The 18,419-nt window shown below is 41.8% G+C and overlaps 1 protein-coding gene and 1 pseudogene across 6 annotated transcripts in view; both read left to right on the top strand.

Moving 5' to 3' along the window:
• Positions 1–18,419, top strand: part of MAST2 (microtubule associated serine/threonine kinase 2) — a 215,286-nt gene that overhangs the window by 172,066 nt on the left and 24,801 nt on the right. For 4 of the 6 annotated variants that reach the window (XM_073902677.1, XM_073902678.1, XM_073902675.1 and 1 more), the window contains 5 exons: positions 5,537–5,612; positions 6,816–6,836; positions 8,660–8,738; positions 10,887–11,041; positions 12,867–12,942. In XM_073902677.1, the coding sequence (XP_073758778.1) occupies positions 5,537–5,612; positions 6,816–6,836; positions 8,660–8,738; positions 10,887–11,041; positions 12,867–12,942 (407 nt within the window). The remainder of the gene's footprint in view (positions 1–5,536; positions 5,613–6,815; positions 6,837–8,659; positions 8,739–10,886; positions 11,042–12,866; positions 12,943–18,419) is intronic. The other 2 variants (XM_025856596.2, XM_025856595.2) reach the window with 1 other exon arrangement.
• Positions 15,937–16,964, top strand: LOC112812036 (ORM1-like protein 2 pseudogene; annotated as a pseudogene).

The following is an 18,419-nucleotide window of genomic DNA, read 5'->3' as shown; positions in this document are numbered from 1 at the left end:
GGCTCCCTGCTCAGCGGGGAGTCTGCTTCTCCCCTCTCCCCTTTGTTATTTCTCTCTCTCTGTCAAATAAATAAATAAAATCTTAAAAAAAAATGAGATTCTTGGTTCCTACCATCTGCCATCTGTATACTTAATGATTCACTTCCATTGTATACATGTAACAGTGTTGGAATTACTAATGCATATCTACATGGAAAACAACTTTACTGACTTAAGTTACGTCATGTAGTTCCTTTTGCCTTTAGTCTTAATAGACTCCATTTCCAGAGTTTCTTAGGTCAGCACGTTTCCTTCCACTCACTTTAATGAAGTTGTTCCATACATTTATAATACAGTTAGATTCTCTTATCACAGTTTACATTCTTCCCTGGGATCCCTCAACCTCATAAATGATTTTTTAAATTTTTCATATATCACTCTTCATGTTATAAAGTTCTGTCGGTTTTTAACAAATGTATAACGTTATTTGTCCATCATTACAGTGTGATACAGAAGAATTTCATCACCTTAAAAGTGCATGGTGTTTTACCTGCTTGTCTCTTATCCCTTTGCTCTGCCCTAGCAATCACTGATCTTTTTACTTTTCCAGAATGTCATGTTGTTAGGATACAGTATAAAGCCTTTTCAGATTGGCTTTTTTCACTTAGTAATATGCATCTGTTTCCTCTGTGTCTTGTCATGGCTTGATAGCTTATTTTTTTTTAGTACTGAATAGTATTACATTGGATGTACTACAGTTTATCCATCTTCTACTGAAGGACATCTTGGTTGCTTCCAAGTTTTGGCAATTATGAATAAAGCTGATATAAACATCCATATGCAAGTTTTTGTGTGAACAAAAGTTTTCAACTCAATTGAGTTAGTACTTAGGAGTGTAGCTGCTAAATTGAGCAATAAGACTATGTTCAGCCTTGTGAGAAACTGCCAAACTGTCTCCCAAAATGGCTGTACCATTTTGCATTTCCACCAGCAAGTAAGAATTCCTGTTGTTCCACATCCTCACCAACATGAAATATTGTCAGTTTTTGAGCCATTCTTATAGGTGTGTATGAGTATCCCATGTGGTTTTAATTTTTAATTCCCTATGACAGATAATGTTGAGCAACTTTTCATATGCTTATTTGCCATCTGTATATCTTCTTTGTTGTGTCTGTTCAGATCTTTCCCTCCTTTTTTTTTTTTTTTAAAGATTTTATTTATTTGACAGAGAGAGACACAGCAAGAGAGGGAACACAAGCAGGGGGAGTGGGAGAGGGAGAAGCAGGCTTCCCACCGAGCAGGGGGCCCAATGTGGGGCTCAATCCCAGGACCCTGAGATCATGACCTGAGCCGAAGGCAGACACTTAACGACTGAGCCACCCAGGCGCCCCTCTTTCCCACCTTTTTAAATTGAGTTGTTTTCTTATTGTTGACCTTTAAGAGGTTTTTATACATTTTGGATACAAGTGAGATGTTTTATATGTTTTGATATAGATGAGATAATATATTTTGTAAATATTTTCTCCCAGTCTGACTTGTCTTTTCTTTTCTCTTAATAGCGTCTTTTGCAGAGCCTAAGTTTTTACTCTTCATGCAGTCCACTTTTTTTCATTGATTGTGCTTTTGGTTTCATATCTAAATAGTTATCACCAAAGCCAAAGTCACCTTGATTTTCTCCTATGTTATTTTCTAGAAGTTTTGTGTTTTACATTTAGGCAGATGTTACATTGGGATCATTTACATTATCAATGTTGGTTAATTTTTGTGAAAGGTTGTGTCTAGATGCTTTTTTTACGTATAAATGTCCAGTTGTTCCAGCGCCATTCATTGAAAAGACTGTCCTTTCTCCATTGAACTGTGCTCTTTTGTCATATATCAATTGACTACAGTTGTGTTTGTCTGTTTCTGAATGCTCTGTTCTGTTTTATTGATCTATATGTCTGATGTTTCACCAATACTACATTGTCTTGATCACTACAGCTTTATTGTGAGTTTTTTTAATTCCAGTATAATTAACATACAGTGTCATATTAGTTTCATGTATATAATATAGTGATTCAGTAATTCTCTTCATTACTCAGTGTTCATCATGATAAGTGTTCTCTTCAATCCCGTTCACCTGTTTCACCCATCATCCCACTCACCTTCCCTCTGGTAACCACCAGTTTATTCTCTATATTTAAGAGTCTCTGTTTTTGTTTGTCTCTGTTTTTCTTTGCTTTGTTTCTTAAGTTCCACATATGAGTGAAATCATATGGTATTTGTCTTTCTCTCACTGATTTATTTCATCTAGCATTATACCTTCTAGATCCATTCATATTGTTGCTGATGGCAAGATTTCATTCTTTTTTTTATGGTGGAGTAATATTCCATTGTGCGTATATATATCACTTCTTTATCCATTCATCTCTTGGTGGACAGCCCTGGGGTTGCTTCCATATTTTGGCTATTGTAAATAATGCTACAATAAACATAGGGGTGCATATATCTTTTCAAATTACTGTTTTCATAATCTTTGGGTAAATACCCAGTAGTGGAATTGCTGGATCATGATAATTCCAATTTTAATTTTTTGAGGAACCTCCATACTGTTTTCCAGTGGCTGCACCAGTTTGCATTCCCACCAACAGTGCAAGAGGGTTTTTTTTTTCCCTTCACATCCTTGCCAACACCTGTTGTTTCTTGTGTTGTTAATTTTAGCCATTCTGACAGTTGTGAGGTGATATCTCAATATGGTTTTGATTTGCATTTCTCTGATGACTAGTGATGTTGAGACTTATAATGGGTTTTGAAGTCAAGTAATGTCAGTCTTCCAACTTTGTTCTTCAGTATTGTGTTACTTTTCTGGTTATTTTACCTTTCCATATAAACTTTAGAATCCATTTGTCAGTATTCACAGACTAGCTTGTTGAGATTTTGATTGAAATTGCATTGACTCTGTAGATCAAGTTGGAAAAAACTGACATCTTAGCAATATTGAATCTTCCCATCCATGAACATGCAGTACTTCATTTACTTAGATCTTTGGTTTCTTTCATCATTATAGTTTACAGCATATAAATAGTGTATATATTTTGTTAGAGTTATACATAAGCATTTCATTTTTATGCTAAAGTTAATTGTATTGTGTATTTTTTTAAAAGATTTGTTTTTTTGAGAGAAAGTGAGCACGAGCGGCGTGAGGGGCAGAGGGACAAGCAGACTCCCTGCTGAGCAGGGGGCCTGATTCGGGGCTGGATCCCAGGACCCTGAGATCATGACCTGAGCTGAAATCAGACGTTTAACCAACTGTGCCACCCAGGCACCTCTTGTGTATTGTTTTTAATTTCAAGTACCAATTGTTCATTGCTGGTATAAAGGAAAGCAGTTGACTTGTATATTAACCTTGTATTCTGTGACTTTGCTGTATTTATTAGTTCCAGCAGTGATTTTTTGCTTTCATCTTTTTCTTTTTCTTCTTCTTTAATTCTTCAATTCAATTCTTCTTCAGTTCTTCTTTGATTCTTTGATTCAATTCTTTAATCTCTTCATAGACAATCCTGTCATCTGCAAACAAAGATAGTTTTACTTATTCTTTCCCAACGTACTTACCTTTATTTTCTTTAAAAAAAAGTCTTATTGTGGGGCATCTGGGTGGTGCAGTTGGTTAAGTGTCTGACTCTTGGTTTTGGCTCAGGTCATGATCTTGTGGTTGTTAGATGGAGACCTGGGTAGGGCTCCGCGCTCAGCTTGGAGTTGGCTTCAGATACCCTCTCCCTCTGCCCCTCCCCCTGCTTGTGCATGCATGCTCTCTCTCCCTCTCAAATAAATAAAATTTCTAAAAAATCGTATTGCACTGACTAGGATGTTCAGTATGAGCTCAATAGGACTGGTAAGAGGGAACATTTTTGCCTTCTTCCCCGTCCTAGAGGGAAAGCATCCTCTTTCTCACCATTAAGTCTAATGTTAGCGGTATGTCTTCTGTAGATGTTCTTGATCAAGTTGAGGAAGTTCCTCTCTTTTCCTAGTTTGCTGAGAATTTTATCAGGAATGGGTTTTAGATTTTGTCAAATACCTTTTCAGAATCAATTCATGCAATTATGTGGTTTTTCCTCTTTAGTCTGTTGTTGTGGTGGATTATATTAATTGATTTTCAAATGTTGGATTGATCTTGCATACCTGGAATAAATTGCACTTGATTGTGGTATGTAATTTTTTATACATTGTAATATTTTATATTTCTAATGTCTTGTTGAGAATTTTTATAACTATATCTGTAAGAGATACTGGTCTATAGTTTTCTTGTAATGTTCTTCTCTGGTTTCTGTATTAGAGTAATACTGGCCTTGTGCAATGAGTTTAGGAAGTGTTCTTTCCACTTCTATTGGAAGAAATTGCATAGGTACCAGTTTTTCTTTAAGTGTTTAATAGAATTATCAGTACAACATATGAAACTGTTGTTTTCTTTTTTCAAAGATTATTAATATGGATTCAATTCCTTTAATAAAGTCTTTCTTTTTAATCCAATCTGACAATCTCTGCCTTTTAATTGGGGCTTTTAGATTACTTACATTTACTGTCGTTGATACGGTTTGGTTTGAATCGGTTATATTCCTATTTGTTTTCTAATTGTTCCATCTGTTTTTTCTTCTTGCTCTTTTACTGCTTTATTTGGGGTTGAATGGTTTTTATTCCACTTTATATCTTTTACTGGCTTATGAGCTATAACTGTTACCTAGTAATTGCATTGGCATATGCAATATATATCTTATCATATTATACCTCTTCACAGATAGTATAAGAATAATACCATTCCATTTTCCCTCTTTCAGCCTGATGTTGTTTTCAAACTTTTTATTCTCATGCTATAAATCCTACACCACCTTATTATTTTTGTTTAAATAGTTTTTATTCTTAAAGAGATTTAAATAACAAGAAAAAAGTCTTTGTTTTCCCATGTAGTTAACTTTTCTAGTGCTCTTCATTCTTTTGTGTAGATCCATATTTCCACTTGGTATCTTTTTCTTTCTGCCTAAAGGACTATTTTTTTTTTTTAATTGCAGTGCAGTCTGCTGTTCTTGAGGATTTTTTCTTTTTATCTGAGAAGATACTTATTTCACCTTGTTTTTAAAAAAAATATTTTTACTGGTACAATGACTTTTAACACTAATTACCGAGAATTAATCCATACTTTACAGGTTTTGGACATAGTCCTTCACAAAATTGTCATTACTTTAGACACCCAACTACAAGCTTGGGGTTCCAATCTTATATAATCTCCAAGCAGATTGGAGCCTGAGGTGTTCCGAGGAGGGCAGGAAATTGGCAAGTTCCTGCTGTAACTAGAATGGACGTCTGAGAGACATAAGATGGTTACAGGCAACTTGGGAACAAGGGAGAAACGTCTGGGCTACCAAACTTTTACAAAGAGAGAATCGTTAAACTGACGGTGGGCCTGAAAACATAACCATCTGAGTGCTAATTGCCAGTGCGAGGGATAGAGTTCTTCCCTAAAGGTCGCCTCAGTCCGCCTCAGAAAGACTTCACAGAGGGTTGCTTTTCCTTTCCCCACCCGCAGGTAACAGTCCTTTGGATAGCCCCCGGAATTTCTCTCCAAATGCACCTGCTCACTTTTCCTTTGTTCCTGCCCGTAGGTAAGTTGATAGAAAACCTCTGTGACTAATGTGTGTGTGGCATTTGCATGAATGTTAGTTAAATGTTAGCTTCCTCCTTTGAGGCACTGCCCTTCCAAGTGTGTTACCTTGGGCTACTAGCCACCAGCATTGCTTTCCTCATCTCATTCAAATTTTGCTTTCTAGATGCTCTAGGTGTTTGCCTTTAGTAGATATAAGAAGTGGCTTTATTTTTATAATCCTAAGCACAAGTCCCTGGTTTCCTGGGGGTATGTTCCAAAACATTATACTCATAACTGAGAGCTATCCTAGTGTGATCAATGAGAAAATGGGCCTCTCATCCCAGGGAGACCCAAGGTTTTACTCTTACTCCTCAACCAGAATAAAAGTGCCTTTTAGTAGAGATTCGTTAATATTGGAAAGCTGTGTCTCCTGGTGTATAATAAGCACTTACTCAGTGCTTTTTGGTTGAACGAGTGATGGGGAAGAATAACGAACAGGCAAGCATTTATAGTTGTAAACTGTGATAAGCACCATGAAATGAAAGAACATGATGCTGCATGAAAGCATAGGAAAGGAATGGGGCTGGAGGATCTATACAGGGTGGTCATGTAAGGCCTCCCGGAAGGGGATTGACTTTTAAGCTAAGACCTGAAGGATAAGAGTGAGCCTGCCATGTTGAAAGTGAGGACACAGGTGTAGGCCATTGTAGGCAGAAGGAATAGCATGTTCCATTTGTGCCCTTGTGTCTCCCTTATTATTATCAGGGCTTTAGGAATAGGATCAGCTAGGGAATTTCAGGGCCTGGTATTATGATCCAAACAGACCTGTGCTAGGTGGCATGAAGTTTGAGTCATGTGTATGGAACATGGAACTCTGGGCTGTTCTTTTAACAGAACATAGTAGGAAAAGCAGCTAGGAATTAGTAGGGGTAGGGAAGAAGATTTCAACCCTGCCAAACAGGGTACTCAGGAATTGTGTTTGCTAGGTTACTGAGGTCAGGCTTGAACCTTGTAGGATCACATGGGTTTGGAATATCACACAAAATAGATTTAATGAAATGCTAAGGATAGATCCATCAATCCTGCAATTTCACTTCAAACATACACACAATCCTAAACAGAAAGTTTGCCCTTGCAAGCGTGACCAAACGCCAGGGGTCAAACAGATCAGTCTCCTTGGTTCCATTTGATTCTCACTGTAATATATGTCTTTTCACTACAGCCATGGCCACAGAGCAGACAGGTAATAGTGGACATGATGGGGAGAGGGGCTGGGAAACTGCTATGCATGGCCAGACAATATGGTTTGTGGTGTTGTGCTTGGTGAGAAGTGGCTGTGATGAGTCTTCTCTGACCGTGGGTATGAACATTTGGCCTTTCATATCTAGCAAAGAGGCCCTAAGGGAACCCCCTGCTGGAACCAAGGCTCAGAGCTCATATACTTAGAGGCAGGAATTGCTGAATAGTTCCAAGTTTCTGAGCCTAGGGACAAGTCACCCTCATCCCCACAAATTTCCTTGGTCACCCAGTGAGATGACCAGGCAGAGGAAATGGAGGCATCCTATAGTGGCATTTCTTTCTGACTGTGGTAGCCCTTGCTCTTCAGATTAGAGAAAAATGGCTGCCCTGCAGTTGGTTTCCATTTCTTTCTAAAGAAGGAAAGATGATCTGTGAAAAAGTCTATTTGACAAGGGTTTGGGAAATTCCTCCCTAAGTTAGACTAGTGCTATCTTTGCTGAGCTCTGTTTTCCTGGAATTGACTTGCTTTCTTGTATAGAGCTCCCAGGACCCAACAAAAGAGATCAGAGAGAACATCATGTTTGAGCAGCTTCCTGGACATTTCTTTGCCTCAGAGACTAGGTTCCAGCAGAGCTAGCTGCCTGGGTAGCATGAAGTTTGAATCAGGTGCATGTAGCATGGAACCCTGGGCTGTCCCCTTGCAGAGTCTAGTAGGAAAAGCTGCTTGGTATTGGTGGGAGTGGGGAGGAGTGCTTCAAAAGGGGAAGCCCTGGCAAGATTGAGTCCTCTTTTTTTCTCCTTCCTCTCCCTACCTCCCTTAACTGTGAAGCCTGGACTAAATCACCAAATCCCTGGGTTATAGTGTTTTCTCTGAAGATTGAGGGTATTTAAATTCTAAAGGTCCTCCATTGCTAATGTTCTAAAGTTCTGTGGTAGCAGCAAAGAAATTTTCCCCAACTTCAACTAGAGCAGGCTATGCCCCCATGCTTCACAAGAAAAACCACTTGTGTTACAGCACCATCCCATAGTTCAGGAAAGAATCACTTGTCCATGAATAAAAGCTTCACACCAGATACCTTTCTCCTCCACAGCAAAGCAAATATCTAGTTCTCTTTGATGAGAACTTTGGGGTGCATCCTCTCAAGAGCAGCAGGAAACCTGCTCCAAAATCTTATATAATACAGCCAAGGGTATGCCACCTGGCTGTGTCTTCATGAGGTTGCTGCCACTCTTTACGAACATTCTCAAAGACTGGTTTTATGGGTCCTAATGGATCTTAAGTAACCTTGGACTGTTTGCCAATGATTGGTTCATACTCAGACTCAGATGGTGGTCTACTTCTTCCTCATCAATCCAGTGGCCTGGGAAAGACCAAAGAGCCTTTCACGTGGAGCCTTCAAAAAAAGAAATAGCTGTATTTCAGTGGCAGTTCTGTCCTTGTGGTGATCCCTTCAGCTAGAGTCCTCTGTCATTGCTTCTCTAAAAGTGAATATGTTGCATAAATAAATAAATAACATGTGAATTCGTTGAGAGTATGAAGATTTTTATTTCAGAACCACAGTGTTATATAACAGATGTTCTTATTCAAAGTCACAGACTCCTTTTTAGTTAGAGATGTTTGTCTTTGCAGTGGAAAACACACAACCATAGGCCTCATGTAGGAGAGAGATGTGAAAGCATGTACTAGACCAAGCAGTACTGTCTAGAGACAAGGAAGAGCCTACCTGTGAGCCAACTGCCCAAAACAGTGCTGGTGGAAAGACAGGCAGGTCCAGGGCTCAGGGTGGGGTCCTGTAGAAACTGCCTAATATTCTTCATTTTACATAGGACTGATGGACGGCGCTGGTCTTTGGCCTCTTTGCCTTCTTCAGGTTATGGAACCAACACTCCTAGCTCTACTGTCTCAGTAAGTAGCCAAATCTGTGGCTTTGCTTCCTTCATCCCAAAGAAGTACTTCCCTACAGATTATTGCTGCCTATCCCTATGGGATTGCAGAGTGGTTCTCAATTTTTCCTCCAAAGCCAAACTCAGAGAGGTTGTTTGGAGATGAGGCTGAGTGGGGCAGTGGTGGCCCTTAACAGCCATAGCCAGATATAAACATTAAACACCTTTGGAAAGAACTAACCAGCATGCTCTCTGGGCATCAGTTTTTCCAAGTGGAGTCAGAGGAGGGCTTGAGGATGGACTTTTGCTTTGCCAGATGTGAAGGATCCCAAACATGGTTCCCCTGCTTCCTTCATCTTACTTCTAGAACTACAACCAAGAGCAGATAACCCCTCCCATGTCCCAAAGGCCTGATGGACCCTCTTTCTCCTCTTTCACCTGTTCCTTTCAAAAAAAGAAGGGAAGGATGATTATTTGATATTCAAGTTTGATGTGTATCAGCAAAAAAGCTGGGCCTTTCTCTAAAACTTCTAGTTAGTTTTTTTAGAGAAGGTTGTAGCCTAAAACACAACAGATGTCCTAATTGCTGCTATGCACAATTGACCGTAAAATGAGTCTTCCTCATTGAGCAAGTTTTAATTGAAGCCAGGATGACAAGGTTGGCAAACTCTTTCTTTAAAGAGCCAAATAGTAAGTACTGTAGGCTTTGCAGGCTGGGTCGGGCAGCACACTGGGTGGCCCGTTCCCCATGTCCTCCACCATTCTTCCAGTCTTCCCAGGGCAGCTTGTTGACATTTGTGACTCCCAAGCAGGTAGAAGGAGTATCATTTCCTCCCTTGACCTAGATATAACTCATAAATTAATCCAAAGATCTCATTGGTCTTTTAGCGGCAGTTAAGCTTCAGATCTTTCCCTGGTAAATACCGCTTTTCCTATAAACCTTTACTGGACAGGTGACTTTTTACCTAAGGCAAGAGTCATATTATATATATAATATATATGCGTTCAGTAAATTTTAATAGACTCAACCCATGGCTGCTGCTTATTTTATTGGGATACAAAAATTTTACTTCCTGTCAGTGGCAGTTTGGTGAAGATACTTTTTACAGCTTCTGTGCAACCCATTTTCCAAAATGTGACCAAGACAGAGCCCTGGGGAGACTTCCCCCAAGCTGTTTACAGCTTCATGTATTATAGCATTCCATGACAAAAGCCTGTACTGTTTGCCCCCCAAAAATTCTGATTTCTCACTTGGTATTGAGACTTACTTGTGGCAAGAGAGTTTTCTTAGTGTGGTGCTGCAGCTTTGACTCTAAATGGACTTGGATATTTAAACCCCAGATCCCTCATCAGCTGATGAACAGAAACGGAGCCAATGATGTTAGACTTGCGTGCTCTCTTAGCCAGTCTTGTCAGGAAAGGGGGCCTTCCCCAATCCTGGTGCTGTACTAGGCTGTCACCGCGGTCGCTGCATCTGTGGGATGCCTGCAGGAGCAGGGCTCACTCCCTCACATGGTCTGTCGTGGCAGTGGGTTCTTGTCTGGAATCTCAGTCATTGGGCCCTGTTTGGAATTCTTCGTCATTTTCAGGTCACGTCTAATCTTTGGGTTCCAGATCTAAAAGTCAGATTTTCTTGCCTACTTGTGTCCCTAGAGTATGGCCACAGTCTTCCTAGCCTCAGCTGCGCCAGTTGTCCTTTGGGTAACAGCCGAAAGGAAACATTACTGAGTTCTCCCAGCACTGTGGAAGGGAAAACTTTCAGGGATTTCATATGTAGGCTGAGTATACCTGGGACAATTCCTAAGCCAGGAAGCATGATTTGTTAATTACTTGCCATTCCAACTAGCCAAAAGCTTCACTGAGGGCAAAGCATCCATGCAGAAGAATCTGCCTTTTGCCACCAAAACAGGTTCCCTAGGTAGTTACGGAGCACCCACACCTTGTGAATGCCTGGGTCCAACTGCCTGCCAGACTCATGAAGGTTCCTAGTATCTTGGCTTCCTCAGGACTGAAGGCTCAGAAGGAGTAGAGAGGAGAATTGTGCAGAATGGAGGTGAAAAGGAGCAAGGCAAAGAAGGCCTGCTGTGGGTTAGCTTTGGGAAGTCCTCTCTGTGCCTGGACTGCCCTGAGACATGTCTGTAATGCTGCTTGTTAATGTTTTTCTCTCTAGTCATCATGTTCCTCACAGGAAAAGCTGCACCAGTTGCCCTTCCAGCCTACAGCCGATGAGCTGCACTTTTTGACGAAGCATTTCAGCACAGAGAGTGTACCAGATGAGGAGGGACGGCAATCTCCGGCCATGCGGCCCCGCTCTCGCAGCCTCAGGTGAGGGCTATTCTCTGCCGGCTACCCCAGGGCCTGTGGAGCTCGGCTTTTCTGCACAGTGTAGGAATAGGCAAACAGTTATAAAGGGCAAGAAAGTAAATAATTGGAACTTTGTACACCATACGGTCTCTGTGGCAACTACTTAACTCTGCTGTTATAGTGTGAAAGCATCCACAGACATCTCATAAACTTTATTTACAAAGACAGGCAGCGGGCCAGATTTGGTCTGTGGGCCGTAGCTTGCCAACCCAGGGCTTAGCTCAAATGAGTCAAGGCCAGTGACGCTCAGGCACACCTGATGACCCTGTCAAGTGGTCCCTCTCTTTTCCCTTTGAGGGTAGTTAGCAGTGGGAATATACTTTAAACCCCACTTAGCAAGGAGAGTAATAGTATTGTCCATTTTGATAGTTACCTGGCTGCAGAACCCACAGGCCCAGGGTTTAGGAATTAAGCCAGCTAAAAAAGGTGCTGCTGAAGACACATGCGGCTGACTTGGGGAAGAAGCCCATTTCAGAAGCAGAATGAAATGCCCATCTGAATCTCACTCATTTCCCTGAATCACCTGGGCTCATCAAACCAAACAAACCTTAGCAGCTGATTTATCTGTGAATTTCTTTGATTAATTAGCTCTTTTCTTTGGCATTAGCTGGTAAAATTATGCCAAAATTCCAGGTTAAGGAAGAGGGTGGAAATTAAAATGGGCCTGGCTTTAGTGACTGAGGTCAGCTTTCCAGAGCTCTTAGGAAATGATTAATTGGCTAATATGTTCGGGGTGGAAACCCAGAGGAGCAGGGCCTGCCACGAGGAATCTCCTCAGGGATTATATTCCCTGAGTATCAGGGAGTAAGCTGAGCCAGACCACAAAGATGGGTTCAAGTTCAGAGACTGATGAAGATGATCACAGGGACTGTTGTGCAAAGGATCAAAAACACAAATGAGTTTTTGTGGAGTGTGGATCTCAGTGCCTTTCTTTCTTTTACTCATAGGAATACCTGAATCGGTGCTCTCCGCAATGCACAGGGTAAAAGGTTCATTTTAGGCCATATGAGACTGAGAAGAATATAGTATATCAGGGAAATCCCTGCTATATTACTCTTAAAATACTTGGTAATGCGTACTGGTACAGCAAGCAGACTGGCTCACTCCAGGGAGGAAAGGCAGAGAAGAACAATTCTGAACCTAGCTCAGCTTAGGTCATATGTCAGGGGCACCAAACTGGGCAGGACTCAAATATCCATTCATTTCTGTGGATCAGACTTTGAAATCTTTTAAGAAGATGTAACTGCAGATGGGCCAAAGAGGAAGATTTAGATGACCCAGGCTAATAACTCACTGCAGGCTGGATTGGCCTCATTGGCTACAGCTTGTTTGGAAAAGGATACAGGTATACACGGTCTTCCTTTGGTGTTTCTGGTGATGGTTTGATTTGATTTGATTTGATTCCTAGAACATGCTGAGATATACTCAAAACCCCACTGGCCAAAGCGAAGAAGACCCAGAGAGTCCTGTCCTGGGGGAGGTCATTCTAGGAAAGCCACCAGTAGACTCAGGAATGGTTTCCTCCTTTCTAGGCCTTTTCAGGCCCTGGCAGAGGTCTTTGTGAAAGTCAGCTTCTTACAGGAAGGTAGCCTGGTTCCAGATGGCACTATTTTGAGCTAAACAAGGTGTGCTGGGAGCTTCAGGAAAAAGGAAGACTCTAGAACTCAGCACTCATTAAGGTGGGAGTGCTGCAGACAGTGGGAGGGCAGGGACTCTGGGGATGGTCATCTTTCTTCTTGAGAGTTCCATGGCACTAAAATAACACAATTGTTTCTTTCTTATTTAGTCCTGGACGGTCCCCAGTTTCCTTCGACAGTGAAATAATAATGATGAATCATGTATACAAAGAAAGATTCCCTAAGGTAAGGATCCTGAGGATGGCTGCTCCTGTGGGAAGACTGGGGGTGAGGAGATGGAGTGCTCTCACCAGAGGTAATCAAGAAGAAGAGCAGAAAGGCACCCAGGAGGAGGGGGAGACAAGCGCCAGGCTGTCAGACTGCTGGAGAAGAGGCGGCAACAGAGGCCTAGAGTTTGGGGCTCATATTTGCAGGGCCTCTATTTCTCCACTCCCTGGAGAGGTATCTAGAGGGAGATGTTAGAAAGGTGTTCCCCCATATGTTATGGGGAAGGAGAGAACTGGGACCTCGTCTCTAACCATGCGCATCAGGGCCACAAGTCAGAGTCCCTGCAGAACGGGATTGGCTATCAGAAAGCATGTTCATTCTATGCAGATTTCTTAAGCAGTGCCTCACCACCAAGCCCGGAGTGTGCACAGACCAGTGTGCTAGACTGGCAGGAGGCTGGCCGGAGGGAGCAGGAAGGTGGGAGACAGAGTTTTCAAGCAGGAAACTGCTGAGGAAGGAAGGCAAATTACTCTCCTGAGATAGCTGAGAAATAGTCTTCGTAGCTCTGCAGTTTGGCTAGAAACCATCGTGTATGTAGAACCTAGGGTCTTATTTTCCATTTGCATTTCTTTTTGAACACGGCATGCCTATATGCTCTGACCTCACCTCATGACAGGCCCTGTTCCTGCAGAACATAGCCAGCTCTGTCAGAACGAGGGCACTGACACAGTTTTCCTGTCCATGACAACAAGGAGCATGGAGCCCTCAAGTCTCTTGTCCAGACTTCCCTGTGTCTACATACTCCTCTGAGTCCAGGGGCTGCAGTGTGCAGTGCTTCCCTGCTCTTCTGATAGTGTCCTTTTTCTAGACTCTGGTGTAGTCTCCTGGACACACGTGGGTGGCTCAGGGAAATGGTATGAAGCCCTGTGCTTTCCCTCTTGACATACACAGTGAAGCATAGCAGTAAGGAAGGACACACATTCTGGAACCAGACTAAATGGTTTCAAATCTGCTTCTACCATTTACTAGTTATGTGACCCTGGACAGATGATTTAACTTCTCTGAGCTTCATTTGCCTCATCTGTAATTTGGGATAATGAGAGTATTTATCGCATAGAGAGTTTGTGAAAATTAATGAGCATTAAACTTTTCTAACTATGCCCCGGACATAGTAAGCACTCAGTTAAGTGTGAGCTATTTCTCTGCTCCCCGTGGTCTATGTTTTCTAGCCTTGGAACAGGCTTTAGAGAGGAAGAGTGAAGAAGAGGGCACAGTGGACAGCTGGGGAATCATGCTGTTATGCTTGATCCTGTATAAAGATGTTTAGGAGTGGGGGGTGGAGTTAAGATGGCCGAGGAGTGAGGGACCCTGTTTTTCTGGTCCCTTGAACACAGCTAGATAGTTTCAGATCATTCTGAATACCTGTGAAATCAATCGGAGATCTGAGAAAAGAGATGCTGCAATTCTGCAAGTAGAAAAGTGACCACTTTTTAGAAGGTAGGAGGGGTGGAGATTTGAATCCGGGGTGATATGGCAGGATACAGTGGAGGGAAGGGAGCCTGCTTAAGGAGGCTACCACAAAGTATTATAAGCAGCAGAGTGCAAAATCGGAACTTTCAGAAGTCTGCCACAGTGGGGTACGTCCCTGGCTTAAAGGTGCTTAGGTGGCAAAGCAGAGTAGAATCCCAGGGTCCACAGCGTGGTCTCAGGATCCCCAGGGTCACAAGAATGGGGGTGCCTGAGTGAGGCAGAGTTCCCAGGCACAAGAGTGGGGAAAATGGCTAAAAACAGTGAGTCTAGGTGCTGGCTTTCTGCTCTGTGTTGCCATAAACTGTGAGCCACTGTGCAGTCATGGGACCACTTTACTGGCAGGGGTCCAGCAAAAGGCAGAAGCGAGGCAAGACCCCCTTCCCTCCCCTGGGAGAAAGAGCATTGGTCCATGCTGTAGGTGTCCATAAAATTTGGAGTTTTGAGGGGCACCTGGGTGGCTCGGTCAGTTAAGCATCTGCCTTGGGCTCAGGTCATGATTGCAGGGTCCTGGGATCGAGGCCTGCATTGGGTTCCCTGCCCAGTCGGGAGTCTGCTTCTCCCTCTCCCTCTGTGTGCTCACTCTCTCTCTCTCTCAAACAAGTAAATAAATCTTAAAAAAAAAAGAATTTTGGAGTTTTGAAACTCACTTAGATAAAAACACCCAGGCACAGGCCAGGTGAACACAGAGTTCTAAGGGAAACCAGGGAGACAAGAGTGATTGACTGCTTTTCCGTGAGGGCTCACCAAAGTGGGGCTTTCAGCTCCAGAGCTAGAGATCAGGGTGCCGCCATTTTCATCCCTCCTGTCAGTGCTTGAAAGCCTTCAGGGAGCAAAACAGCACCACATGTAGAATCCGGAGCTGCCTACACCAAGCTCTGCCTCCCTGTACACTGAAGACGAATTTCCACTAGGGTAAGTGCACCTGAGAATTAGTGCAACAGGCCCCTTCCCCAGAAGAGCAGCTCGAACAACTGGCTTGCATCAAGTATACTGATCGTAGAGGGCTACAAAGCTTCAGCTCTTGGGGAAAACAGTATATAGTATTCATTGTTTTGATTTTTTTTTTTTTTAATTCTTTAGTCTTTCAGTATTTTTTTCAGTTATTTTCTTATTTTTTCAGTTCTTTTTTAAAAATTTTTTTAAAGATTTTTATTCGGTTATTTTTAAATTTTATTTTTATATATACATTATGTATATTTTGTATTTCATTGTATTTTATTTTTGTATGTATATATAAGTTTTTCCTTCTTTCTTATTTTAGGATCTAGTTTCTTGTAACAAGCAGACCAAAACACACCCAGGATCTAGTTTTTTGTTTTGTTTTGTTTCTTTGTTTCTTGTTTTGTTTTTGTTCTTGTTTTTCTGTTGTTGTTGTTGTTTTTCCTCTTTCTTCTTTTCTGGACAAAATGACAAGACGGAGAAATTCAACCCAAAAGAAAGAATAGGATTGTACTCATTGCCAGGGATTTAATCAATACAGATATAAGTAAGATGTCTGAACTAGAATTTAAAACAATGATTATAAAGATACTAGCTGGGCTTGAAAAAAGCATAGAAGACACTATAGAATCCCTTACTGTAGAAATAAAAGAACTAAAATCTAGGCAGGCTGAAATTAAAAACGCTATTACCAACTGGAGACCACAGGGGTGGAGCGAATGCCGCACTTCGAGTCGGACTGGCTTCTGAAGCCAGCAGGATGAATGTGGGGGTGGCACACAGTGAAGTAAACCCCAACACTCAAGTGATGAATAGCTGGGGCATCTGGCTGGCCTACATCATCTTGGTACGACTGCTGCATGTGGTTCTACTCAGCATCCCCTTCTTCAGCATTCTTGTTGTCTGGACCCTGACCAACGTCATCCATAACTTGGCTATGTATGTCTTCTTACATACGGTGAAAGGAACACCCTTTGAGACCCCTGACCAAGGAAAGGCTCGGCTACTGACACACTGGGAACAGATGGACTCCGGGCTCCAATTTACCTCTTCCTGCAAATTCCTCAGCATCTCTCCTATCGTACTCTACCTCCTGGCCAGCTTCTACACCAAATATGCTGCTCACTTCCTCATCAACACAGTCTCATTGCTCAGCGTACTGCTGCCTAAGTTACCCCAATTCCATGGGGTTCATCTCTTTGGCATCAACAAATACTGAGGGATGGCGCTGGGGATAACACTGGACCAAAGGGCTATAACATCCTTTCCTTCTCCATATTGTCTTCTGTATCTTGAAAGCCCGAGAACTATATAACCTTTCCCAAACTCCCAGGAAGATAACAGATTGGAAAATGGGGCTCCCTGGGCCCAGCCCTGCTAAGAGCAAATTTCTTTGAATCAGGAAAGGTGGAAAAGGTAAGGGCCAAATCACTCTCCCTCACAGCAGGAAGCCATGTTTGAGCAGTTTGTTTGGTGATGCAGTTTTTCCAGATCTTCCACCTGCACCACCTTCCAGCTCTGTTTTGCTGTGTATTTTCCTTATAATAAAGATAATTTTTTTTCCAAAAAAAAAAAAAAATGCTATTACCAAGATGCAGTCCCACATGGAGGCTATAAAAATGAGAATGAAGGAGGCAGAAGAGCAAGTCAGTGATATGGAAGATAAAATGATGGAAAATAAGGAAGCTGAAAAGAAGAGAGAAAGAAAACTACTGGATCACACAGGGAGACTTAGAGAATTCAGCAATTCCATGAAGCAAAATAATATCCAGATAATAGAGGTCCCAGAAGATGAGGAGCAGGAGAGAGGGGCAGAAGGTTTATTTGAACAAATTATAGCTGAGAACTTCCCTACTCTGGGGAAGGAAACAGGCATTCAAGTTCAGGAGGCACAGAGCACCCCCTCAAAATCAATAAAAATAGGTCAACACCTCAACATATAATAGTGAACTTGCAAATTTCAAAAATGAAGAGAAAATCCTGAAAGCAGCTCAGGACAAGAGGTCCTTAACCTACAGGGGTAGACATATAAGGCTGGCAGCAGACCTGTCCACAGAGACCTGGCAGGCCAGAAAGGACTGGCATGATATATTCAACATGCTAAGTTGAATATGCAGCCGAGAATACTTTATCCAGTAAGGCTGTCATTCAGGATAGGAGAGAGAAAAAGTTTCCAGAACAAACGAAAACTAAAGGAATTTGTGAACACTAAACCAGCCCTGCAAGAAATATTAAAGGGGATCCTTTGAGCAGAGAGAGAGCACAAAAGTAACAAAGACCAGAAAGGAATAGAGACAATCTACAGGAACATTGACTTTACAGGTAATACGGTGGCCTTAATTCATATCCTTCAATAATTACTCTGAGTGTAAATGGACTAAATGCTCCAATCAACAGACATAAGGTATCAGAATGGGTTAAAAAAACAAGATCCATTGATATGCTGCTTACTGGAGACTCATTTTAGACCCAAAGATACCTCCACATTGAAAGTAAGGTAGTGGAAAACCATTTATCATGCCAGTGGACCTCAAAAGAAAGCTGGAGTAGCCATCATTATATCAGACAAACTAGATTTTAAACCAAAGACTTTAATAAGAGATGAAGAAGGACATTGTATCATAATGAAGGGTCTATCCAACAAGAAGATCTAACAATTGTAAATCTTTATGCCCCTAACTTGGGAGCAGCCAAATATATAATCAATAACAAAATTAAAGAAACTCCTTGGTAATAATACAATAATAGGAGATTTTAACACCCCACTCACAGCAATGAACAGATCAGCTAGGCAGAAGATCAAGAAGGAAACAAGGGCTTTGAATGACACGCTGGACCAGATGGACTTAACAGATATATTCAGAGCATTTCATTCTAAAGCAGTGGAATATACATCCTTCTCCAGTGCACATGGAACATTCTCCAGAATAGATCACATACTGGGTCACAAATCAGGTCTCAACTGGCACAAAAAGATTGAGATTATACCATGCATTTTTTTTTAAGATTTTAATTTTTTTATTTGA

The sequence above is a fragment of the Callorhinus ursinus genome, unplaced genomic scaffold (assembly GCF_003265705.2).
Source record: "Callorhinus ursinus isolate GAN/ISIS: 27379988/994484 unplaced genomic scaffold, GSC_fseal_2.0 scaffold18, whole genome shotgun sequence".
Lineage (NCBI taxonomy): Eukaryota > Metazoa > Chordata > Mammalia > Carnivora > Otariidae > Callorhinus > Callorhinus ursinus.
The sequence above is the reverse complement of the archived record's forward strand: the minus strand, read 5'-3'. Positions and strand labels throughout refer to the sequence as shown.